The 27,887-nt window shown below is 39.9% G+C and overlaps 1 protein-coding gene across 1 annotated transcript; it reads right to left on the minus strand.

The window, feature by feature from the left end:
* Positions 1 to 17,231: 17,231 nt before the first annotated feature.
* Positions 17,232 to 18,881, minus strand: LOC149147873 (putative UPF0481 protein At3g02645). Its single transcript, XM_089441988.1, has one exon. The coding sequence runs from the start codon at positions 18,879 to 18,881 to the stop codon at positions 17,232 to 17,234; it is 1,650 nt and encodes a 549-aa protein (XP_089298114.1).
* Between the last annotated feature and the right edge of the window lie 9,006 nt (positions 18,882 to 27,887).

Raw genomic sequence — 27,887 nt, forward strand, 5'->3', positions numbered from 1 at the left:
GATTTTAATCTTTTTGGACCTGAGGGATTATTCCACAAAAAGGTCGAGCGCTTGTTTTATTCGGCTCGTTAAAGTTATCGAAAACTCATCCCTTCTGTATTGTTTTATACTTTTTCGGACTTAAGGGATTAAATGACGAAAAAAGGAATTTTGGAGTTAACTTTATGTACCTTTTCAGACTCTCTAAAAATGAAAAGGACAGAGTTATCCTTGTCGTTAGACTCGTTAAAATTATTAAATAGCGACAAACTTGTCTTTAGACGACAACGAGTTTCACTATCGCTAAGCTCGTTAAAACATAGCGATGGGCTTGCCCGAAGGGCAAGTTATAGAACAAGCATATGTTATCATCCTCAAGCTTGACAAAAATAAAGAGGTACTGTTCAGCAATGACTGGGGAAAAATTGGGAAAAATCAAGAAAACTTTGATGGTAGCAGGTCGCTCTTGAACATGACACTTTTCCTCCGTATCACAATTCGGGTTGGGTTGTTTCATTCACTAGTCACATCACCATGGTCTTGCCATACCATCCATATTTGGGGTAATGCTACCGATCCATCACATCAGTGTCACCATATGTTCAAGAGAAGTCGTTCAGAAAGAGTCAACCGGGTCCCATCCACTGCCATACATTATCCTTCATCCATTCATGACCGCCACCCTGAATCATATGTCACAGATTGTTTTCACCTCCATTAAAATCATTAGCTCCGTTCCGTGTCACTGATGTGGGATTCATTAAGGCCCTCCTTTGACGGATTGCTCCTTGTCGACATCAGCTCATTATCCAAGGAGTTGATCTAGGAACAACCCCTTCAGTACTTTGAAGCTTGCATGCCTCAATGGCAAGTTTCTCACTTCCGGCGACAGGTATACATCAATGACCTTCGACCAGAAGATTTTGCGTGGTGTTTGACGCCAAGTCCTTTATTCACACCACGTGAATTGTACTGCAGTACCTTGAGGGTCATTATCATTATCGGTGATTCCTCTCGCGCTTGTTAACGGTTTACATCATTGACCGGTAATCAGGCGATGTCTTTCCATGTTCGACTTCAGCGCAATTCTCACATGGATTGACTTGTACTTAGAGTGAAGATCGAACGAGTTTGAAGACCCCGGATCTAGTTTCATCCATCCGGGCTGCGATATATATTCAGGAAAGATAAAGACATTTGACATGTACATCATTGCAGCAGATGATCATCCTACTCAAAGGATGATAATTTTCACCAAAATTATCAGTCTACCATCAGACGATCGTCTGTTCTATGTACAAAAATGAATTTATAAAGTTGAGCATGGGAATGCCCGCCTCAGCTAGATCATGAAAGCAGAATGAATCATAATGTATTGTATTGTATTTTATTACAGGACTCCTCTCAGCAGATGGATGAACTTCGGACCCTCCTAGATAAAGCATTTCACCCGATAAACGGCCTCATACTTTAGGGGGCAACTGTTATAGACATTTTTGTGCCTCGCATCACTGAGAATTAAGTGTCAATAATCAAGGGATCCAAAGTCCCTAAACATGTTGTTCCTACCCCTAGAGGAACAAGGCCAGCAAACCACAGCAATTCACAGAAGTTCTCCACCTGAAAACACTCAAAAACAAGGCAATTCTGGATCATGTCAACTGCTCCACTGAGCATCTGCGCTGAATGTCAACTGCTCCACTGTCTACCTGCGTTGAATGTCAACTGCAAAGAAGGCTACCTGTGCTGAGCGAGTTTGGACAAGTGGCAGAGTCATTCCTCAAGGTGTCAATGCCCAGGAAGCTTCCAAAATGACACTTGGATCAGGGAATTCGACTGGTGATGAGTAAGAGGTTCCAAAACTCCAAGTGGAAGCAAGAACCTCCAAGTGAACTCAAGAACTGAAGTGGGAGAGGACACTAGTCAGATCTCAAGCTAACTCATCCTCTCTCCAAAACATCTATATATGGATCTATATATGAACACTTCACCCATATTTAGGGATAGGAAGCAAATTGAGGATGGGTGAAGTGTTCACCCGAAACATTGGGATCTTCAAACAATGCACATAGGATTCCAGAAGTTCTCAACAAAAAGAAAGGGATTATCTATCACCCCTATCTTGCCTCTATGGAACTCGAATTTTCCTCTTGAAAAAGCCTTTGTCAAAATATTTTCATAATATTCCTCTGTTGGAATGTATTCCAACAACATTATCATCATATGCACACAATAACATAGATGGTGATACCGGATATCTATATTCTTGGATCGATCATGAAATACAAGATTTTCAAAGAGCTTGATACAACTATGATTATCACTGGTAGATCACAGTTGAATCCATCATCTTACCTATGAGGATCTCTCTTAGGGTCCTCTAACTAAAAACTAAATTTATCAAATTTTAAACACAATAAGATGGGAAATAACTTATTTATATATAAACATTTATTTGATGATAATATACCATTAAAATTTATTTACCACAAATTAAATAAGTAAGAATTTCATTTCAACCATTTACATAAGTAATCAATAAGCGGAGAATACGTGTTCCAGTAGCTTAGTTGAGATGCTCCTAAGCTCTTGACTCTGTTGGGATGCTCCTCTTGACTACCCAACTGGATTTTCCTCCCAGCAAACTAGGAAGTATTTCCTAGCTCAAGGAACCTCCATAGGTTCCCTAGCCCTCCAAGCCCAAGTCTAACTAGATGTAGTGTGTTCGTGTTTAACAAACACTCTCCAAATCCAAGTTTGTATTCCCTCATTTATCTCTCCATTCTCTCCCTTCTCTTTCTCCACATTCCTCCCCAAAACACAATCCTCCAAAACAAAATCAAGACCAAGGATCTCCCTCTCCTCTCATCATCCTTCCCCTTTTATGTCTCTTCCTCCCATCCACCTCAACCACCTATCATAAATGTCATGACTATCCCCTCATCCTTTCATTTAGTATCCTTAACTTTTCTTACCATATCTTCTCCCAAGTAGATTTGAGAAGACATTTTAGGGATAAGATATGGATATTTAATTTCAAAATTAATTGGAGAAGACCATATCTTCTCCGAAGTAGATTTTGAGAAGACATTTTGGGTATAAGATATGGATATTTAATTTGGAAATTAATTGGAGACGACCATATCTTCTCCCAAGTAGATTTTGAGAAGACACCTTGGGATATGGATATTTAAATTGGAATAAATGGAAGGAGACCATATCCTATCCAAAATTAAATTTGAGAAGACAAGTTGGGAATTGAATAATAAAATTTATATCAGTAAATAAATTTACAGTTTCACAAATGTAGGTATGTACCAATATTTCTTGATAATTATAAATCAATATTTTTAGGTGATTTAAACACTAATAAAATTTGCATGATAAGATTAAGTAGGGCATTACATACACCCCTCCTTCAAAAAACTTCGTCCAGGAGTTAGAGTAAAAAATATACAAGGATTTTGAAAGCAGTTTGACAATAAGACATAACCAAATAGAGAGAGAGTTATAGTAGTAAAATTTGATAAGTCAGAAAATAATACGACTTCCCATCAAGAGTCTCCAACTAATCTATATCCTCCTATCCTTCCTAACCTACTTCTGTTCCCACCCTATTCATCCTCTGTTGTTATATACTATGGCATCAAATATACCAATCTAACCACTGATAAAACCAATATGGTGGAAGCGTCGACTATATCGACCTAACTTCCCCAGCAGGCAACTAGTAATCGTCATCACAGGTCTAGGGGGGCGTGTCCATCACTGCCCTCCCAAGATTCCAGGTTTGGAGGTTACATGGTGGGAAATACCTCCACCCCTCCTCTCAACTAGAGTCAACAACCTAATATGGACCACACTACAGCGATGGTTGGATACTTGTCATCGAATAATCTAACCAAGTAGCCTTATCGCCTATCATTTACATTTTATCCATGTCATAAGAGTCCATATCAAGTAGATACCAATGTAATATAAAAATGTACATCATACCATTCCTCATTGGATGTCTCGACCTTCCCCAATGGAAGAGTATATTTTGGTTATCATATAGTTCTTTCCAATATGCAAGTTAGTTCTCATCCATGCATATATATAACAACAAAATATATATAGATACATGATCTTAAACATCATATTATTAAGTCTAGTATCTGTTAGCTCTGTTACATATTTGGGCACTTGGAGGGTCAAATACAGGTCTGGCCGTGCGGTTTGTGCTTAAGGAAGGTTCGCATCAGTCATCTGTCATATTCTCCTTCACTTTGCTTATACTCTCATAACCCCCGCTATCTCTGTTTTCCTCCAAAACTCTGTATAAACCCGTATTCCCTTAGCTCCCCAGGCACAAAGTTTAAAACCATAAGACCGTGATCACATGACCATGCGCTTTCACAAGCCCTTTCCCTATCACATCCGACGAAAACATGTGCAACTAAACCCCCGCCATCCGATCGCCTACCGCGCGATCCAACGGCATTCAGTTCTCCCACACCTGAGCTGCCCGCGCTTTAACTCGCGATCAAAGCGGTTTCCGCTACCACGCTTCGCACGATGATTATGATCACGAGCCCTCATATGATTACCGTTTTTCCCCCAAAGGCGGTGCAATAAATACCACCTGCCGGCAAAACCATCCTCCCCGCCCGTTAACCTCGCGCACCTTCAACATCTGCCTTCGTATCTCCCAATACCCTCCGCCGATCGATTCTCGCCGTGGATTTGCACGATCCAACGGCCGATCTTTCCCCTCCGTTCATCCATACTGTCCACGTCCATAGCCATTCCATGCATCCGAAGGACGAAGGTGGCTAGTATTCAGTACTCTTCGCAGTTACTCCTCAATGATCATCTTCAACAAGCAGCATGGTTGAGAAGGAAAGGTACAGAGTCGAGCAAGTAAACACATTTAACAGTTATGGAATTCTATCCTCTATAGCAGTCCACCTGCCTGAGAAGGACAACAGACCATCCAAGAAGATCACTTTTGTTCACTACAACAAGCAATTGTACTCAGAAGTTCTGCCAAGCAGTTAAAGTGCTTTTTGGTCCATTATGACCCCTCCACGCCTAGAATAGCATAACGTTTTTGTAATCAAACTCTATATATACCCAAAAAACAGATGTAATCAGGGTTGATGGTTGTTGTTTTGATGTAAGGTTCAACTTCTAGAGACTGTAACTGCTTTGATACTTGCAGCGTCTCGTCTTCATTTTCAGCTAATACAAACTTCTTTTGTTGTTAATTGCTCACTTTCCATCCCTTTTTTGTTCTAGGCTATGCTTGATATGCATTTTTCCTGAACTCTTGATGTGTAGCATTAGAGGAGTTGTCATCCTACCTTTGTGTTATAATCTTGTAGGTATTAGTGAATGTATTGACAAGGTTTCTTTTCACTTAGTGACAGAGAGCTATCATCCTGTCTGTGCACTAGGGAATTAGATTTGCAGACCTTTTTACTGGTTGCAGCCGGCCATCACAGGGTCCTATGCATCTGTTGGTGTGGTCAGTATTCTCCATATTCAACCAATCCTTAAACTGTGAGTAATTGGTGGTCTAAAGCCTTGTAGTCTGGGGGTGTTCACGCATGTCTAGAGTCAAGCAAAGTAGGAGTGGTTATCTAGCTTGAATATGCATCATTCCTTCCATTCATCCATTTCCAACATTAAGTTGAGTTTGTGATGTCCCGAGCATCTCCGAGCTACAACCTAGGAGATTTTCTTGGGGTGATAACATCGATTGGCGCTATTTTCGGGGATAGGAGATTGAAGCTCAGCTTCCTTGGGAGAACGACATAGTTCCATGCTTTGTTGATAGACAAAGTCTGGACATAGTTCTAGTTGTAATCATCTATCTAGAGACTCTATTAGAGAACCTACCTGGTGGCGACTCCACATTCCAGTTCTGGCTCAATTTGTGAGGCATACCCGGAGAAATCCTCAGAAACCACCAGCTGACCCAGTGCCTGACCCTGAGAAGATTGCTAAGTAGAAGAAAACCTCACTGAAAGGAGCATCAGGATCAGGTAAGTCTAAGAAATATTATGCATCTCTGAAAGGAAATATTACAGTCGAGAATACACAGTTTGAAGATTTAGAGCCTAGCTTTGTTAGTAAAGAAAAACCTTCATAGATTCATACAGATCCTTGTTCAGTCAGTTCCCCTTTGGATCTCAGTCCAAAGAAAGCCTCCCAGACAGTCCATAATTTTCCCTCAATTCTGTCATCCATTTCATTAATTCATACCATTCAATCTGCCAGTAGCCTTCCACATATCCCAATTATGGCAGGCCAGCAAGCTCCCACAAAGATGGAAAGAATCATAGTTGCCAGGTATGGACCCTTGGTCTTGCATGTTCCTTTGAATGTTATGCCTGCAGGATAATATCATAAATATATGCCCAAATTCACTGGTACAGAGGGAGTAATAGCTGAAGAACACCTCGAGTCTTTTTATAGTTATGATGATAACTTAGATATCGGTGAAGATGATGTGTGGATGAGAGTTTTTGTTCAGAGCCTTGATGGAAAGGCTAGAAAGTGGTTCAGAGAATTGCCCCATAGGTCCATAATAGACATTGAAGCATTGCATTATGCATTCCTGAAGCAATGGGGAGATAGAAAAGACCTGCTCTACTACCATACAGAGTTTGGAAAACTAAAGAGGGAAAATGGGGAATCTTTGCCTGATTTTAACAAAAGATTTAACCGTATGTATAGTAAGATACGAGCTGAAGTAAATCCTACCCCCACCTCTGCCAAACTCACTTAAGCTAATGCTTTTGACTCTGATTTTTGCCTGCTTTTGAGAGAAAGAAGATGTGCCACTCTAGCTGATATGCAGGATGCAACACTGGAGGTGGAATCAAATATTATAGCTGCAGAAAAGCTTAAAACACATGCTGATAGAAGAAGGTAGAGAGGTGAGGCTTCTTCTTCCTCTGCTTCATCTTCAGAACCTAAACTAGATAAGATGACCAAAATGATAGAGTCATTGGCTGCTGAGATATATAAGCTAAAAGTTGAGCAGAATTCTGGGAAAGCAAGGTTTCAAAACACGTTTGCTCCAAGAAATCAAAATCCATTCAGAAGAACAAATGAAAAATTACAAATCATTCAAAGGGGTAAAGAAGCAAATGAAGAACAAAAAGTTAAGGCTCCTTTTTAGAATGTAGTCATGGAGGAGGAGCAGTTTGAAGAAGAGGATGAAATTCATTGCATGGAAGATAAAGGTAGTGCTACCTTTTTGACATTGGCTACATATGAAGAATCATTACTGAATGACCAAAGCAGTCAAGAGTGGGACAGAGAGGCTGTTTTGCAGGCTGGTGAACATCAAAGGTATAATATGAGGTTAAAAGCAAACAATGTCAAGGAGATTCCTGCGCAAAGATCTGTTGTCCAAACAGAGCCATAGAATATCAGATAGAAAAGACTAGCAGCTGATCCAGTCATCCTCAAAGCACCAGCTCAAGAGGTAAGAGGTTCTGATAAGCCCCCTTCCCCTTTCAGTCTTGAGTCAGAAGTCCAGAAGCTAAAAATAGTTGTGCCTATGATAGAACTGGTAAAGAGTGAAGTTTTTAGAAAGCCTATCCTTGAGGACCTTGAGCTGAAAGCCATACAAACCCACACTGACTATGTCATTTTGCAAGATGACAAGCGTGCAGTTGTGCTTAGCCCTATGATCGAACCCGTTGATAATAATTCTCCATCATTTTATGTCTCCTTGACCATTCACGACAAAATCCTCCACAATTGCCTGCTAGACACAGGGGCCAGCCACAATCTGATGCCTAAAGCTGTCATGGAAGAGTTAGGCCTTGATATCACTAGACCATATCATGATTTATTCTCATTTGATTCAAGAAAGGTAAAATGCCTAGGATTGATCAAAGACCTGGCCATTACCCTAACTCAGCTGCCCATGAAGAGTATGATGATGGATATTGTGGTGGTAGATGTCCCGCCTAAGGTTGGCATGCTGTTATCTAGAGGATGGATTAAGAGACTAGGTGGGACATTACAGAATGGCTTATCTTATGCCATTGTCCGAGTTTTTGGAGGAGAAAGTAGGAGATTGTACAGAGAAGCACAACTGGCCTACATCATCAGTGATGAGAACGATCCTTCTAATCATCCCATATATGCGGTGGACACTGATTTTGGAGCATGTATCCTCCAAATAGAAGAATCCCAGAAGGCCTCAATGCAGATCAAGAAACTAGTCAATCAGGCCAAGGGAGAACATGGAAGTCTGGTTTGGGAGATGTTCTTTGATGGAGCATGTTCCAGGGAGACTGCAGGAGCAGGGGTGGTACTGATATCTCCAAAACAAGAAAGCACACATCTGTCCTTTAAGCTGGCTTTTCAAGCCACAAACAACATAGCAGAATATGAGGCTCTGATATTGGGCCTTAACGCAGCTAAAGACAGAAGAATCAGGAACATAAAGGTGTTTGGAGATGTTGACCTTATCATTCAGCAAGTAAATAAAACATTTCAAGCAAAGCACCCAAGGCTGAAAGCATACAAGGATGAGGTATGGAGACTCAAAGATTCTTTTTATAATTTTTGTATCTCATATATCCCTAGAGCCAAAAATTAGCTTGTTGATTCCCTTTCTGTGTCTGCTAGCATGTTTATCCCTCCCATGCCTCCCAGACTAGTTTATGAAGTCCAAATGAAATATAGACCATCCTTGCCTGATAATGTCCAGCATTGGAAAGTTTTTGAGGATGACGCTGAAGTGAATAGATTTCTGCAAGTCATTGATGAATTTTATGAAATGAAAATTGACCAAGAAAATGAAGCCTTGGAAGAAAGTCCCCATCCCAGCTTAGAAACAGAATCGGTAAAGATAGCATTGGCCAACTGCCCAGTAATCATATACCTAAGGGTCTAGTTCCTTTAGAGAAGCTGTTTGACCAAAATGATGTCCCTTATAAGGCTGCACAAAAGGAATACCAATCTGCAGTCTGTAAACATAATATAGGGAGTTCATATCAGCCTAGATATATAAATTTGTCCACTCATTTGTCTGCTAGCCAAAATGCTGAATACTGTTATTTAATGAGGCAATTTGTTGATGTCTTTGCCTGGGAATATAGTGACATGAAAACATATGACAAAAAAATTATCCAACATAAAATCCCTTTAGAGAAAGACACCATCCCTTTCAAAGAGAAGCCAAGACCAATAAATCCTTTACTCCTTCCTCTAATTGAAAAAGAAATAAAAAAGTTATTGGCTGCCAAAATCATAGTCCCTCTCAGATACTCAAAATCGGTAGCTAACTTAGTGGTAGTGAAGAAGAAAAGTGGAGAAATCAGACTCTGTGTTGATTTCAGAAACTTGAACAAATTCTCTAAGAAAGACAATTACCCTCTACCAAAGATGGAGCATTTGCTGCAGAAGGTCTCAGGGGCCAAAGTGATGTCTTTCCTAGATGGATTTTCAGGGTACAATCAGGTTGTTGTACATCCAGATGACCAAGAGAAGACTGCATTCACCACTCCTTGGGGCACTTTTATGTATTCCAAGACGACTTTTGGACTAATGAATGTTGGAGCCACCTTTCAGAGAGCTATGGATATAGCATTTGTGGGGGAGAAGGACAAGTTTGTCCTTATTTACCTTGATGATATAACAGTATACTCCAGCAACCATCATGACCATTTGCAGCATTTAAAGAAAGTGTTCCTGAAGTGCAGAAGGTTTGGGATTTCAGTCAATCCTAAGAAATCACAGTTTGCTTTAGAAGAAGGCAAACCGTTAGGACATATTGTTTCTACTGCAGGTGTCAAAAGTGACCCAGAAAGAGTAAGAGAAATACATACCTTATCTGTCCCAAGATCAAAGAAGGATATCCAGTCCTTTCTGGGTAAAATAAATTTTGTGAGGAGCTTTATCCCAAACTTTATAGAACTTGTAAAGCACATTACCTCCATGTTGAGAAAGGGGTCAAAGATCAAATGGACTGATTCAGCAAGAAGATCCTTTGAGTCCATTAAGAAAGCTATTACGGAGGCTCCCACTTTAATCAACCTAGATTACAGCAAGAAGTTCCACATATTTTCTTTTGCCTTTGAAGACACCCTTGCAGCATTTTTATTGCAAGAAGATGAAAAAAGCTCAGAGCATCCAGTGGCATTTTTCAGCAAAACATTAAGGGACGCTAGGTTGAGGTATGAAATCATTGAAAAACATGCATATGCTCTTATCAAGTCTTTGAAAGCTTTCAGAGTTTATATTTTGCATTCCAAGATAATAGCATATGTACCCTCTACTTCAATAAAGGATGTCTTAACACAGCCTAATGCTGATTGAAGAAGGGCTAAATGGATTGCAAAATTAATTGAATTCAATATAGAATTGAAGCCCACCAAGCTGGTCAAAGGTCAGGGCCTTGCCAGACTATTGGTTGAAGAAAATTGCAGATCATTGGACATAGATTTCGTGGGCACAATTGCAGAAAATGGTCAAACAGAAGAAGAGGAAGCAACTAAACTAGCGAAAGAACAATCATTATCAGAAAATCTAGCTTTTTGTGATTGGTACTCTGCAATAGCTAAATTCTTGCTGAAGCTAGAAATTCCTCCAAACTTTACTCAAAGTCAAGCCAGAACTGTTAAGCTCAGGGCAGCAAGATATTGCATTCATGAAAATCTGCTCTACTGGAGGGACCCATCTGGAATTCTTTTGAGGTGCCTGGATAAAGAACACTCAATAGAGGCTATGCAGCAACTTAATTCTAGCATGTGTGGAGGCCACTGTTATTGGAAAACTACAGCCCATAAGGTCCTCAGAGTTGGGTACTATTGGCCGACCTTGTTTTCTAATGTCTTTTCATTTGTTAAATCTTGTGACAGGTGCCAAATATTTGAAGGAAAGAAGCAATTGAATTCCCTGTCCTTGAAACCAATACATGTAAATGGAACTTTTCAGTAGTGGGGCTTGGATTTCATTGGAGATATCAATCCTGTTGAAAATAATACTGAGAGGGGGGGTGAATTAGTATTATCAAGTTCTTTTAACAAATCTTCCTTAGTTACACTTTGAATTATTTTTTCATATCAGTACCATAAAATAATGAGCATGAACAGAAAAACAGATAGTCACACCAAAGAACACCAGATATAAGGTGGAAACCCAATGTTGGTGAAAACCACCTGCTGCAATATGTCTCTATCTTCTTTCAAATTAGAAACTCCTGTTACAATGATTTTTTATTGGTGCAGTCCTTTACCAGTACGCAGGCTGCAACCTGCAGAGAGCTACAACTCTCTCTCGTTTTCCAGTCTCTCCTGGAAGGGAGCTACAACCCCCTACTTCTTTTCTTTCAAGGACCACTTTTCATAAATTTTCAAACTGGATCCAACAACAACATTGAAGCTCATAATCAAACAACCTTCTGCATCACCCAATCACCAGATCCATACATATACAATGATATTATGAGAGTTATCAACCAGATCTAGTACATAAAGATAAGTCATTAATCATGCTGTTATCTGAACTCAATACCAGTAACCAAACATTAGTTATGCACCCAAAACCCTGCAGAATAGTCAAAGGCAGTTAAAACAAATTTTAAGCAGGGATCGCAACTTCACTGGTATAGATCTGCGGATATCTGTACTACCTCCGCACCTGCGCCTTCTGTGGTGTCGCGACCACCGCACCTGCGCCTTTTGTGGCGCCTCCGCACTGCGCCTTCTGTGGCGCCTCCGCACTGCGCCTTCTGTGGCGCCTCTGCACTGCGCCTTCTGTGGCGCCTCCACACTGCACCTTCTGTGGTGCCTCTGTGGCGTCTCCCCACTGCGCCTTCTGTGGCGCCTCCGCACTGCGCCTTCTGTGGCGCCTCCGCACTGCGCCTTCTGTGGCGTCTCCGCACTGCACCTTCTTTGGCGCCTCCGCACTGCGCCTTCTATGGCGCCTCCGCACTGCGCCTTTTGTGGCGCCTCTATGGCGTCTCCGCACTGCGCCTTCTGTGGCGCCTCCGCACTGCGCCTTCTGTGGCATCTCCTCACTACGCCTTTTGTGGCACCTCTGTGGCGTCTCCGCACTGCGCCTTCTGTGGCACCTCCGCACTGCGCCTTTTGTGGCGCCTCCGCACTTCCGCAGCTGCAGCGCTCGAGAGATCACCCTTCACAGATTCGCTATCAACTTCCCTTTCATAGATCAAACTTTTAAAACAATAACCCAATATTTCAGATCTTAAGATATTCGATTTGCAAGAATGAATTAGCCAAGTGATCTCATTTGCTTTATATAGGCAATCTTATTCCTAAAATCATGGATCAATACCATAGATAACCAATACAAGGGGCCCAAAAACATGGGGCTCAATAATACCAAGGACTAACCACCATGGACCAAAGGTAAGTTCTCCAACATATACACACTTTTGACGAGGTACCATGGTCCAAAACCATAGGTTCAAATACCAAGGACTAACTACCATGGACCGAAGGTAAGTTCTCCAACATGAAAGTGCGTTAACTTTTTCTCTACATGAAATAAAATTTTCTCTAAATGAAATAAACTTTTCTCTTCATAAAAGTGCGTGAACGTTTCTCTGCATATAAGTGCGTGAACTTTTCTCTACATAGAATAAGCTTTTCTCTGCATATAAGTGCGTGAACTTTTCTGCACTATAATTTATCATCTGAGATGAGTGGGTTGCCATCAAGTACAACATATGTATCATAAAGCCATACCAGAATAATAATGCCAACAATCTCCCCCTTTGGACTTGATGGCAACCTCAAAATCTTTAGCTCATTCTCCCCCTTTCACATCAAGGGCAAAGGGTTATGCTCCCCCTAAGAGCATGCTCCCCCTGAATATGAACCAGATCTGTAAAGAAGAAACATAACCCACCAAACACCATAAATGACCATGAAATAGATAGAGACATATTGTAGTAATATTCAGATCAGCATCCATGATCGCCTTCTGTACATCCTCCATAATGCCAACAACGCATTATAAGCTCCCCCTGAACCAGTGCTATTTGATCTTCAACCAATCCGCAACCCAGCACATGTACGCATATTCCCGTACAACCAACAATCAGAAGAGATTCAACAACAAGATGATGCATCAACAACCCCCAGCTTTTGCCTGAGGTATTCAAAAGTCTCCCTGGGATATGGTTTGGTGAGTATATCAGCAACTTGTTCCTTAGAAGGAACATACTCCAACTTGACCTTTTGTTCAAGCACTTGTTCTCGAAGAAAATGATACTTGATTGGTATGTGCTTGGTTTTTGAATGCATGACTGGGTTCTTTGAGATGCTGATTGCACTTGTGTTATCACATAAGATGGAGATAGGTGGTGTACAAGTGATTTGAAAATCCTGCAAGGTCTGCATCATCCAAAGGAGTTGAGTGCAGCAAGATGTAGCAGCAACATATTCTGCTTCAGCTGTAGATAAGGCAATCGAACTCTGTTTCTTGCTGAACCAAGATACTAGTCTGGAACCCATAAAGAATGCGCCACCACTTGTGCTCTTCCTGTCATCCACGCTTCCGGCCCAATCGGCATCTGTATAAGCATGAAGTGTGAGATTTGTATCTCTAGGATACCATAAACCATAATTTTGAGTCCCTTGAAGATATTTGAAAATTCTCTTCACTGCCTGAAGATGAGTCTCCTTCGGATTTGCCTGAAACCTTCCAACTATTCCAACTGCATGCATGATGTCCGGTTGGGTACCTGTCAAATAAAGTAGACTTCCAATCATAGATCTGTAGGTTGGTTGATGTACTGCTGTAGATTCATCATTTGCACTGAGGCTACATCCTGTGACCATGGGTGTACATACTGGTTTTGCATCTTCCATGCCATATTTCTTCAAAATCTGTTTGAGATACTTGGTTTGAGACAAAAAGATTCCTCCTTCCTTTTGTTGGATTTGCAAACCAAGGAAATATGTCAGTTCTCCCAGCAAGGACATTTCAAATTCTTTCTGCATGACCAAGGCAAATATTTGACTCATAGCTTCTTCATTGCTGCCAAAGTTAATGTCATCTACATACACAACAAGTATTAGCAATTTGTCATTTTCAACTTTTATATAAAGATTGCTATCTGCTGATCCTTTTGAAAAACCTTGTTGATGAAGATATTTGTCCAAACGATAGTACCAAGCCCTTGGAGCTTGTTTGAGACCATAGAGAGCGTTTTTCAATCTGCATACAAGATTTGGATCATTTCCAAGAATGAAACCATCTGGCTGCTCAATATATACTTCTTCTTCTAAGTCTCCATTCAGAAAGGTTGATTTCACGTCCATTTGAAATACTTTGAAGTTTTGAAAGCTTGAGAGAGCAAGGAACATTCTGATGGCCTCAAGTCTTGCAACAGGAGCAAAGTTTTCTTCAAAATCTATTCCTTCTTGCTGCGCATACCCTTTACAAACAAGTCTGGCCTTGTTTCTAATTACTTCTCCATTTTCATTCAATTTATTTTTGAAGACCCATTTTGTTCCTATAACATTCTTAGCTTTTGGTCTAGGAACCAACTCCCAAGTGTTGTTCTTTTCGATCTACTCAAGTTCTTCATCCATTGCTTTGACCCAACATTCATCTTTGCATGCCTCTTTCACATTTTGTGGTTCAGTGGAAGAGAGTAATGCCAAATAGCTTGAAGCTTCTGCAATTGTTCTTTTTGTTTGTACACCTGCTTCTTTCTGCCCCACAATCTGAGATTCTGGATGATTCTTTTGAACATATCTGGATGGAGTCTTCTCTTCTATTCTTGTCTACTCCTCTGGTTCTTCTTGAGGTTCTTCTTCTTCATCATTCTGTCTTTGAGGGTAGCCTTCATCTTCTTTGATGTCTTCATGATGTACTTACCTAGGAATGTATCCCTTCTCATCAACCACTACATCAATGCTGTCAACAATTCTGCCAAGTCTTTTATTGTAGCACTTGTATGCTTTGCTATGTGGAGAATAACCAAGAAGAATGCCTTCATCTGCTCTAGGTTCAAGTTTGCCAAGTCGCTCATCAGTATTCTTAATATAACATTTGCTCCCAAAGATTTTGAAGTGATTCACCGAAGGAGTCTCACCACACCAGAGCTCATGAGGGGTTTGAGTAATAGGCAAAATTAGCGTTTTGCCTATTATTCATGTCATTTTTCTTTTTCCTACATTCATTTGCATAGTGCCCATATTTCTTACAATAATGACATTGGACTTGGGATTTGTCATACCTTTGTCCATGAGCTTGTTGTTTGCTTGAACCTTCATCTTGGTTCTGATTGCAGCTCCTTCCGCTTGTGCTTGAAGGATAATTTCTGCCTCTATTTTGGCTTCTTCCACGACCTCTGTTATTTTCTTTGCCTCGACCTCTTCCTTGGCCAAAAGACATCTGAGTCTTGAATGCTTGCTCAAATGAGGAATTTGTTCCTCTACTCAGTCTATGTTCATGAGACAAAAGTGAAGCACTCAGCTCTTCTACCGTGAACTGTGAGAGATCTTTTGTTTCTTCTATTGCTACCACAATAGATTCAAACCTTGAGGGTAAACATCTCAAGATTTTCTCTACAATCCTTCTATCTTCAAGAATCTCACCATGAGATCTTATCTGGGTTATTAAGCCAATAACCTGAGTGAAGAATGAATCTATTGTTTCAGATTCCTTCATGCTGAGATTTTCAAAGTCTCTCCTCAACATCTGCAACTTTGTAGTCTTCACCTTCTCCATGCCTTGATAGGTAATTTTTAGAATATCCCATGCTTCCTTAGATTTTGTTGCTGCTGCAATTCGCGGAAAAACACTTTCATGTACTGATTGGAAGAGGAAAAAGAGGGCTTTGGCATCCTTCTTCTTGTCACTCTTCAACTGGTCTCTTTCTGCTGCTGTTAAAGCAGCCAACGCTGTTGCATCTGCCGGTTCAGCATAGCCAGTTTCAACCAGCTCCCATATTCCTTGAGAAGCAAACAATGCTTTCATTGTTATGGACCAATAACTGTAATTTTTCCCATTAAACTGTGGCAGTTGGGGATTCGTCAAACCAGTTCCAACATCTGCCATCTTAACTTGTGAAAAATAAAGAAGAGATACTGACTGAGAAAAAACAGGCAAAAAATTTCTCTGCTGGAAAAAATCTGCTCAATAAGCTTCTTACAGCTCCTACAGTGAAAAAACAAACTCTTGTTTTTTTTTTTTGACTCACTGAGTGCCTAGACTAGCTCTGATACCATGATGGAAATTTCTGTTGATTTCAAACACACAACAAACAAATATAACAGAGAACAACGCTCTGGTTTTATCCAGGATCTTAATCATATAAAATAATAATAAAACTATTACAGAATTGTCTTCCTCGACTCTGAGGGATTTACAACAGGAACTTCAGTTCCAAAATCTGATTCCACTATCTCAGAAAACTTAAAAGTCCAGCACTGTTGTGCGTTGTAGAGAAGAAATAACACTTCTTGCTAATACTCTCTACACGTCTGTACACTTGCATATTTTTTTTTTATATACAATGAACAACACAAAATATCTTTTACAATACGTGTTGCTTTTCCCCACTTCCGTGAAATAAAAAATAGTAAAATTTAAGATTTCACCTACATTTACCAACCCTAGTAAATATCATTTATTACACGGCTCAAAATATCTTGTTGGAATTTAATGCATGGCTTATCACACCATCGCATCGCAAGAAGAGAGAGAATGTGTCACCGCCTCTATAACCTTTAAATCATGCGATCTGCGATCGCATCGCAGAGAAAAAATCTGCAAGTTGAAATTACCTTACAACATGCAACTAACCAGATCCCAAGACAGCTCGCAATGGACCATATTTCTCCCTAGAACCATTTAGTCAAAGGCAAAGAAAAATGTGAAGAAGAATGGCAAATAACTAGCTTAAATAATAAATATGTTGCGAAGGCACAGGGTAAAAAAGGTATCGCGTCATTTGTGTGAAGCAATACCTTGTGGGTTTGTCATTGTTTTGAAAAAGCTGACTTCGCTATTTCACTTCTCGTCTTCAAATTGACAGACACGTTATGAAGATGAAAAATACAACAATAGATATATGCATATTCTATGTAGACACAAGGTTCTCAATCCTACCCAGCAGGATTGCCGGTGGCGCCCAAATCAATCCACAGCCAACAGAGAATGAACAAGCAAAATTAATGGTAGTGGCAGTTCTACAGGATTCTCTATACTTTCGAATACAAACAGGTGGCGAGATTTCTCTGCGTACTCTACTGTTTTTCTCAGTTTCTGCAACGATAGATAGAGCAGTACGCCTGCAAGCATGTGACGATCAAAAGTATCACTGAAGCTACCAGCGACAGGAACTTCCACGAGGCAAATATATAGTCATTCATAAACTTCACCACGGTAAATTTCTGTTTTCCACGATAACATCTCTTTAAATCACGTACAACTTTTTCTAAATATCCAACATTTATGACACTAGCGCAGTGACCCAAGCTGTTCCATAAGTTCGCAACCTCTCTGTCACTCAGGAGACCGTTACAAATAATTCCGCTCTCTCTCAACAATTTCACATCTTTTATTCCGTCAATCATGCCGTTCATGAAATCTGTATATTCTCTGAAAACAAGCGCACCAGGCGCTGCAGAAGCTTCAAATGCAATCAGATTTCTCAGGATTACCTCTGTGTTGGTGTCGAACTTTAGCTTTGGGAGATAAAGAATGGAAGCTTTCTTATCAAATAGTATTGTGGTGAGATCGCCATCCGTTGGAGAGAATGTGACGCCGACAAGGTACAATTCGGCCACAGATGGAATAGCCAATTCCTTAAGCGAGGGCGGTATGATTTGAGAGGATGGTTCTTTCGCAGTTGTGCTTGCACACTTAAACACACTCAGATGAAGAAGTGTGGCTAACTCCATCAGACACTGCCGAACGGGTCCAGCGTTTATAGATAAGAGAGATTTCCATAGCAATTTGAAGACTTCTGTAACAGTTGACATGTCCGCTGGATCACTCTCATCGCCATCTTCATCGGTTGGAATTGGAGTAACTGTTGAAATGTCAACCCTCTTTCGATAGTTGGAAAGAGGGCTGGCGATAGCGGAGTACAGAACCTCCAGCAGGTGGCCTCTCTCATTTATATGGAGAAACGAATTCTCAGGTACCTTGAAGACGAAAGGTGATAATTCTTGGTAAACCAGCTTGAGCAGGATTGACAGCCTCTCCTCTGCCTTGGCTTTAGAACCCAACTGCAACTCGAAAAGCATTTTCATTAGAAAGAGTGGCAATTGATTTTCGAGCATCATCAAATCTCTTAAAATGTAGTTATCCGCCGCACCATGGCAAGTAGGATATAAGGCTCGTCCCAGATTCTTGACGTCATCATGCGAGCTTTGGTCAAGGTATCTGACATAAAACTGCAGACACTGGAGAAGGAAGACGGCGTCCAGAGCCATGATCCACCCCAAGGTTTCTTCATTATAATCGATGAAATTGTGATAGCAGCTCCGGATTTGCCGGTGGTATTTTTTAAACTCATCTACAACGACCAGCTGAAAGTTGCCTACTCCATTAATTGTTTTGTGAAATCTATAGGCAGCTGCCAATTTGTGGCGATCCATGTCATATTTCTCTGATTTCCCGTGATGATAGGGGCCAATGGAAACTGATTGCGGAATGTAAGCTTCAGGCTTCTCAAACAATAACTCTCTTGACACATTAAACATCGACACCGACGCACATAATTCCTTCTCCTCCTCCTGTTCTTCTAGTTCATTGAGGCGTTCCTTAATTTGAATAACCCAACTATCACCATGGATCTTCATTTGAGTAACCGAACTATTGCCATGGATCTTCATTTGAGTCACCCAACTATCGCCATGGATCTTCACTTGAACCGCATCCGCGTTGGTGTTGCTTGCCATGCTCTGATATTAGAGAAAACAACGCACACAAATGTTTTGATATTGGAGGAAAGAACCCACACAAATGTTCCGAAATATATCTATGAGTTCAGTGACTGTGCAGCATTATATGGAGTAGTTCATTTGGCGAAGGCAGTGGTCCTGTTCTGTAATGTACGTTATGGAATCATGGATCGATGACATATCATAGAATCATGGATGAAATAATCAAATTAGAATTTGAAGTACAAAGTGTCACTCACTGGTGAAATTCTATTATACTGGCTTATTGTAATCATTTTGATATCTGTTAAAATAATATATATATCAGAACTATTTAGGAATCAAATTATTAAAACAGAAAAAATATTTTAGTGCTAGTTATAAATTTATATTAAAATAACTTTTAAAAATAAAAAATATATTTATTAATTTTTGAAGATTTATATTTATATAAAAAATATTTATAGTTTTGATAATGTTTATTATAAATTGGGCTAGAGTATATTTTAAAATTGTAAAGTTTGTTTTATAGGGATCACCACAAGGTTATTTAAGTGCTGTTGTTTTCTTTGAATAAAGGTGATGTTGTGGTTTTTTTTTAATAAAGGTGATGAGTCAGCCTTCTAAAGAGTCAGCTTTTTGATGTTATTCTAGGTGGACTGCTTTTCCTTGAATAAAAGTGATGAGTCAGCCTTTTCATTCAATAAAAATTGTCTTTACAAGTCAGTATTTTCATTGAATAAAAATTGTCTTTACTACTAATTTGACAACTGACTTATAACAATTTTTTCCCCTATGCAAAAAAATAATTAAAAAAAATGTTTGAAAATAAAAAATTATTCATTTATTAATTTTTTAAAAATAAAAAATTATTTATTTATTTATTTTTGAAATGATTTTTAATTGGTAGTGAATATGGAATAGCTAGTTTAAAATCCATTTATCAACCAAATAATATTTTAAAAATAAAATAGAATCATATCAAAATCATTATTGCACACGTACAAAATAAATGTCCACAAATAATATTATTGAACTTATGCAGGATTAATTTAATTGTTGAACCTATACAGATGATGAGTTCTCAATTCTGATGTTCACATGTGAACGCTGCATTATTCTCATGTCACCATTGTGTCTATTGAGTCGAAAGCCGTATTCAGTGCTTCAAATGCTTTTGCCGAAAATTGAACCACTATCGTGTCTCTCTGTGTCTCTGACTCGAAAGCCGTATTCATGAGCGTACGAGACATGCCATTGAATTCAGACAAAAATTGAGACGTTGAGATGCATGTTCGCTCTCCATTCAAGTCCTCTGTAAGTCCTCTATAGGGAGGAGATAGATGCATGTTCGCTATGCATTCAAGTCACAGGCAATCACACTAAAATATATTCTGATTATTCTATCACTATACAAGTGACGAGTGCTCAATTCTGATGTTCACATGTGAACGCTGCATTATTCTCATGCCACCATTGTGTCTATTGAGTCGAAAGTTGTATTCAGCGCTTCAAATGCTTTTGCCAAAAATTGAACCACTCACGCGTGACTCTGTGTCTCTGAGTCGAAAGCCGTATTCATTAGCGTAAGAGACCGGCCATTGAATTACGAGTCACACTTTATATTCAGACAAAAATTGAGACGTTGAGATGCATGTTCGCTATCCATTCAACTCCTCTGTAAGGAGGAGATAGATGCATGTTCGCTATGCATTCAAGTCACAGGCAATCATACTAAAATATATTCTGATTATTCTGTCACTATACAGGTGACGAGTGCTCAATTCTGATGTTCACATGTGAACGCTGCATTATTCTCATGCCACCATTGTGTCTATTGAGTCGAAAGTCATATTCAGCACTTCAAATGCTTTTGCTGAAAATTGAACCACTCACGTGTCACTCTGTGTCTCTGAGTCGAAAGCCGTATTCATTAGCGTACGAGACCGGCCACTGAATTACGAGTCACACTTTATATTCAGACAAAAATTGAGACGTTGAGATGCATGTTCGCTATCCATTCAAGTCCTCTCTAAGTCCTCTGTAGGGAGGAGATAGATGCATGTTCGCTATCCATTCAAGTCACAGGCAATCATACTAAAATATATTCTGATTGTCCTGTCACTATACAGGTGACGAGTGCTCAATTCTGATGTTCACATGTGAACGCTGCATTATTCTCATGTCACCATTGGGTCTATTGAGTCCAAAGCCGTATTCGGCGTCTCAATTGCTTTTGCCAAAAATTGAATTACTCAGACTCATGTCTGTCTCTCTCTCTCCGAGTCGAAAGTCGTATTCAGCGCTTCAAATGCTTTGGCCGAAAATTGAACCACTCTCGTAGCATCCCTCCTCAGCTGCAATGAACAACCTTCAATATGCAAAACAAATCGCCCCACAAAATATTATGGATTCAAAACACTCCCAAACCTATGATACAAAAATCTAGAACCTGCAAGGATCTACCAACGTATAAAAAATGAACATTAAAACGCTTAGGAAAAAATAAATAACACTCTTTTTCCCACCATAATTAAGCTCATCTTCCAAATATACTTATATTGAATTTTTGATATTAATATATATAATTTTAGTAATAATAATAATATTTTGTTAATATTAAATTTAATATTATAATAGAAATTATAATAAAATTACATCAAAATGACAACATCTGATTATTCTGTCACTATACAGGTGACGAGTGCTCAATTCTGATGTTCACATGTGAACGCTGCATTATTCTCATGTCACCATTGTTATTCTCAGAAAGGCTACATGAGCGCTTAAACGCTCCAAATATTTTTGCCGAAAATTGAACCACGGTCGTGTCTCTCTGAGTGGAAAGCAGTATTCATGAGCGTGACGAGACAGGCCATTTAATTACGAGTCACACTTTATATTCAGACAAAATTGAGACGTTGAGATGCATGTTCGCTATCCATTCAAGTGATGGGGCCAGCCCACGTGGTCCCGCCTGTAAGGCACGAGGGCACGGGCGGGCGCGCGGGCAAGTGGGAGTACGACGAGCTGCGACATTGGTGCGACGATCGTACGCGTTAAATGTGACGATAAGGAGCGTGTGCAAAAATGGCTAAGTGTTAGTACACTTGAGCGTATATGGGAGTTTATATGCATATTATATGAAAATAATATGAACATATTATATGCGATATGAACATATTATATGTGAATAAAATATAATATAATCAAGCCACATGTAAAGGGGATATGTGAACATACGACAAAAGAATATAATGGAGCACATACGAAAGGTTTATATGTGTGGAATAAAGTATAATGAAAGCCGACATATGGAATAATCCTAAAGGGGTGTTCATATTGATATTTGAGTAGTCGGCCTAAGGCTTAACGCATGGATGATATGCGTATAAGTAGAAGATGGTTGCTCCTCATTTGGAACAAGGACATTCACTCAAGATCTTCGCATAAAGGGGTAAAAGAAGTGCGCAGTCTTAGGTGGGTGAATGCGCATATCTCATGCGCATTGGGCTTGAAGGAAGTGCCCAGTTTATCCTAGTTGAAGGTTGGCAAAGAGTCCCATTGCGAGTGGATTCTTGTACCCAGTTTTTTGCAGGTTTTGTAGGGAGGTTGAGTGGCTCGGGTGAGCACTATCTCTTGTGCAAGGGTGCATGGAATGTTGTAAAAGGCAGGTGTCCTGTCTTTTGTAAAAATTGGTTAAGTGTGAGACTTGGTTCAGCCAAGACAAACTTGTTGTAAAATCTGATATTCTTGACATAATATTATTGTTGGGCAGACTGTTCGGGGAGTTGCCCCTCCCCTTTACACTTGTATTGTTCTCGATTTATTGTTGATGGTTAATGAATAAGAATGTTCTCTGTTGAAGTATAAAGGATAACATTTTTTTTGGTTATAAGAACATAAGTTAAGTATGTTCATGTTGGAATAGGCGTAGCCCATAAACGTTAGTATTGTTAAAAAGAAAGCGTTCGGTGGTGCCGCACCTCGCTACAAGCAGTTGGAAGACCACCGCAGGTGTAGGGGTGTGACACCGCCACTCCCAAGTGGATGTGTAATGCTCCTATGAACCGGACAGTATACAATTGATTTGGTAATAAATTCAGATTGATTTACAATCGACTTGGGTTACGGCATGTACTGTGGTAGTCTTATCGGCGGACAACTGTCCCTCCTCGAGATCCTGGATAGTTACTCGGCTTGGGTTTTACCCTGTTCGTGCCCTTTGGGTTATTATTGTTACTTGGTTGTTTAGCTCTGCAGTCTCTGCGATTTTCCTTTGTATTTGTTATATTGTCTGCGGAGAAAACAGAATGTGGTTCCTGCATGCTCGGTTAACTGTATAGCAAATGTTTGGTCGCGGTTCTATTGTTCCAGGTCCGGCCTGTATGCCTCGACTGTCTGGTGTTGCTTCGGTACGTTCGGCTACTGTATTGTTTATATGTTTGTTCCTCTGTCGTTTGGTGTTTTCCACTGGCGTTGATGTTTGTCATGGTATTGTCTATTCGTTTCCCTCAAGAGTCCATGGTTATTTGAGCATTATAAGTTAATGGCATTCTGGTTACAGTCTCGGTTCTTCAGCCTCCAAGTTCGATGGGTTTCGCGGCTTGCCCTGTTTGGCTCTCTGCTAACTCAATTGGTAAGTTCTCGTTCTCTGCCAGACTTCTTTTCTGTTGCTTATTTAGACTCTAATAGCTCGGCTCCTCTGTGAGCAGGGTTCGTCCGTTTGAGGGTTTTGCTTTGCAATTGCGGCTCACCTTCAGGTATTATTTCTCGTTCACTCTCTCAACATTTTCCCTTCCAATTTCTTAGTTTCTTGCTTTCCTTCAAGGGTTGGTAACTAACCCTTCCTCCTTTCGTCCCTATGCAGGTGGAGCCATTCGCTGGGTCGAATGCATTGGGCTTCCGGCCATTCTGGATATCTTCAGGGTAGAATTGTTTGTTTTTCTTGTCTGTAATGGATTCTTGTATGGGTCGTTGGTTTGGTTGTTGGCTACTATAGTGAATAGTTCTCGCCACGGCTTTTGTTCATGACCCTGTCAAACCCTAGGCTTGTGAACTAGGTAGGGTTTGAAGCTACGTTGAACACTAATTTGTATGCTGAGATGGACAATTAATAATTATATTTATGCTAAGATGGATTGTTAATTGTATGTGGAAAGAAAATCTTGAGTCGCCTTACAGTTTCGTTTGCATACCTGGAAAATGTATTTGTTTGGGCACTGTAACTCATGACCGGTGCTGGTTGGTGTCACCTCTCGTTTGTTTATTTGTCCTTCCGCTGGTTCGAAGTCTGTCAAGAACATATAATAGGTTTTGTACATGAAGGAAAAATAAAATATAAGCACAGCATGGAATTGTACAGTCTCTATTTTTGAGGACGCATGTAAGAGTTGTTTGTGCACTGAAAAACAAGATGTATATATTTATTTATGTTCTTTCTTTTCTCTTCTCCCTCCTGAACCCCTATGGGCTTGCTTTCCCTCGTTTTTGTATCATTGTTCTCAAGCAGTTGGATAACCGCTGTCAGTTGTTCAATTATCAGTTACATCAGTGATTTCATATTTGACATTTATGCATGGCTAGCTTGTTTCCCTTTGTTTGTTTTTACAATAGTATATAATTGTTCAGCGACTAATGATTCTAACTAATATTATTGTTCCTAATTAGAACTCGTTACAGTATTCTAGGCATTTTTAAACAGAAACCAAAAACAACAGATAATAAAAATAATTAAAAATAAAGAAGAAAAAGACATGTTGTCCGTTCTGCGAGAGTTCTCTGTCCTTCTCAGAAACCATGCCACCCTTCTTTCTATCTCCACCCTGTTAACCAGATGCTCTTGCATCAGGCTTCCGGGGTAAAATAAATTTCATGGCTCCGTTCCATGAGTTCCTCCACCGAATAACCAGCCTTCTGAATCTGTGCCGCATCGAGCCACGAGCTGTCCTCCATTGGACGGTCTCTCCACTTGACGAGGTAATGAAGATATTACTTCCTGCGCGTTGTTTAGTCAATTTAGTGTTCCTAAATTGATGTCATTAATTGTCAACCCGGGGCTCGTAAGCTGATGAAGTGAAGGTGTACTATATGTACTTAAGCAACCTCTTAGAGCTTTTTGTCGTTTTGGGTGTTGTTTGTGGTTAATTTATCTTCCTAAAATGGAGTGGTGATTTATAAACAGATGAGTGATGGTGTGTGTAAGGTGAATTCTATATGAGTGAGAGTGTGTGATTAGTGATTTCTAACTACTTGCTGAAAAGGAAAAGCTTGAAAGAAATAAATAAATTGAAAGGACTTTGAAAGCAAAGAACCACTTTCTAATGGCATTAGACACCATTCATGCTGCTACAAATAAAAGGTAAGAAAATCACTTAAAAGACCAATGATAAAGTTTATCTCTTCCTAACTCTCTGCCTCTAACACATAGTACTGTGTAAGACACGATTAGGAAGTAGCTAAAGATAAGTCTAAGAAGTGATAAAAATGAGAAAAATCTACTTTAAAGACTAGTTATGATGTTCAGCTCTCTCTAACTCTCTGCCTCTAACACATAGTACTGTGTAAGACACGATTAGAAAGTAGTTAAAGATTAGTCTAAAAAGCACCCAAAGCCAGCTGCAAGTTATTAGTATTCTGATCTCTAAAAGATAGACAATTTATGATAAAGAGATCATTCATATGTTAGCAGACCACTTTGAGAAATAAAACTAAAAATCAGCTATGAAAATAAAGTAAAGGCAGCAACTTAGAATCTGTCAACTGAAACTACCACTAGATATAAAGCAAATTCACAAACACAAAAGCTATTCCGGGTTAAAAACCTGCAAAAGAACAATGTTGATCAGCTTAAAATAAAGGCTGCAAATGAAATAACATGAAAGTAAATTACGCTGTACATGTTTCAAGAAAAGGAAATGCTGAATAGAAATAAGGAAATGTTGAACATAAAATACTATACAAGGCTAACATGAACAGGGGCCCTCCATTCATATCATCCAAAGAAGACTCAGAGAATTGTAAACTTCATAACAGCACTGTTTCTATTACTCCATGTGCAGAAAAATACATTCAAGAGTGCTAGAACAACACTATAAAAACAGAGTCTTCAAATGCTCTAAAATGATAACAAGTTTATAAAATGCAGCAACTAAAAAGTAACATTAAGCGTATGCAAACGCTAGTTTTTATAGGCTTATGAAAGACGGCCTAATGCGTACAGCAAAAACTAAAAAACAACTAACTCTCATGCGTAATTAAGGTTCATAACACGTCATAAGTCTGCGTGGATGAGCTGGAGGTTCTGGTCGTTATGGGCATTGAATCCAGAGTTGGATTATGTCCCCCACGGCCTGCATAAGACGGACAAGTCACCGTTTGAACTGACGTGACCCAACAGCTTACGTATCACCATTAAGCTGCCTTTGTTGACCGTAACTTGACCCTCGTTGACCGGAGGTACAGATGACGTGGATGGCTGAACAGATAGCACAGGAACCCCGAGCACCTTGATTCCTAAGTGCCCATGTGGCTCATTTGGCAAAATGACACGTGGAACCTTGAGATTAACAAAAGGGCTGTGGGATCATCAGATGGCTGCGGAATGCTTGTAAATATGTCAAAATCTAAACAAAACAGTCACACATTAGCAAAATCCCTTAATCATGCTTAAAGTCATATAATGTAATGATCTGGGTTGGTTTGCAAGGAAAATGAGGCAAAAGTGAGAGATGAATGAGGGAAAACTGTAAGTAATGGTGGATAATCAAGTGTAAAGTAGAGGCTCTACATACCCCCACTACGAGGGCATTGCATGTCCTCATGCAATCAAAACATGGTTCAGTCCACCTGTTGGGATGCCTCTGCCAAGACATCCAACCTTCTCTTCTTTCTCTATGTGGCCACATTGATTCTTGGTCTTTTCATCAAACACCTGAATTTCAGATTGATTAAAGCTCTGTTTAATTTTCTGCATCTCTTCTTGAGCGTTTTGTTTTCCTTTTGCCACAGGCCCATATGAAGCATGGTGTTATCTTGGACCATCTTGTCCACATTGCCCTGTATCTTCAGTTTTTCATTTTCTTGTTTGATGTGGCGATTTAGTACCTCTAGCTCAAATATTTCCTGCTTCAATGATTGGACTTGCTGCTCCAAGGGTTGAGCAGTGCTTGGCCCAGCCACTGCTTGTTCTAGCGTCTCTAGGTAATTATAAACTTTCTGTTGATCAGGGTCAACCTCCGGTGACCACTTTGAGCTAGGCTCATACTAAAATTCGGATCCATGTTCAAATTCAGGCTCATGCTCAAAAGGACTTTCCTCACGTGGAGGACTGGTCTCAACATACTCAGCGTGTGGAGAACTTTTCTCAAAGTCAGGTTTTGTAGCACCTTTTTGAGGTGTGCTCAAGTCAATGAAGAATGACTGTTTACCCTTTGTGGCCCCCTTTTTATTTTGTAATCTGTTGCTCCTTCTCACGGAGGTGGTACTCTGTTTTTCTTTTTGTACTTTTTGCTTTTGTTTTTCCACCTTCTTGGAAAGGGCAGTTTCATGGAGTTGGGCCAACCTTTGTGCTAAGGGCTGAGTGTCTTCTTAACTAGAGTTCTCAGGAGTAGCGTAAGTTTCTTGAGCTACAACTTTACCTTTATTTTTCTTTTGTTTCATTCTACTCTCTTTTCTCTTTTGAGCAACTTCTTGGGCAAGTTCTGAGAGGGTTTCTGTGATGATTCCTTGAGTTGTTTGATCAGTGTCCACAGCAGGCTCAGGATCAATTTCATGTTCAGAATGATGTACATCAGTTTCTTGTTCAATCTGTTCTTGGACAGTTTCCTCTTGGACAACAGTTTCAGGGGTAGCCTCTTTTCTTTTTCTTCTACTCTTTCTAGGCACAGAGGTTTCTCCTGCTTCTTCAAAATGGTTTCTCACAAGAAATTTCTCCCAGGTATCTCTTTTTGCTTTCAACTGTTCCTCAACTAGCATCTTAACAAGACCATGATGGTACAAATGTGGTTCAATGTTTGTCGGGTT

The sequence above is a fragment of the Pinus tabuliformis genome, chromosome 9 (assembly GCF_031772625.1).
Source record: "Pinus tabuliformis cultivar Carrire ecotype Pingquan chromosome 9, CPIR1, whole genome shotgun sequence".
In the NCBI taxonomy this organism is placed as follows: Eukaryota; Viridiplantae; Streptophyta; class Pinopsida; order Pinales; family Pinaceae; genus Pinus; species Pinus tabuliformis.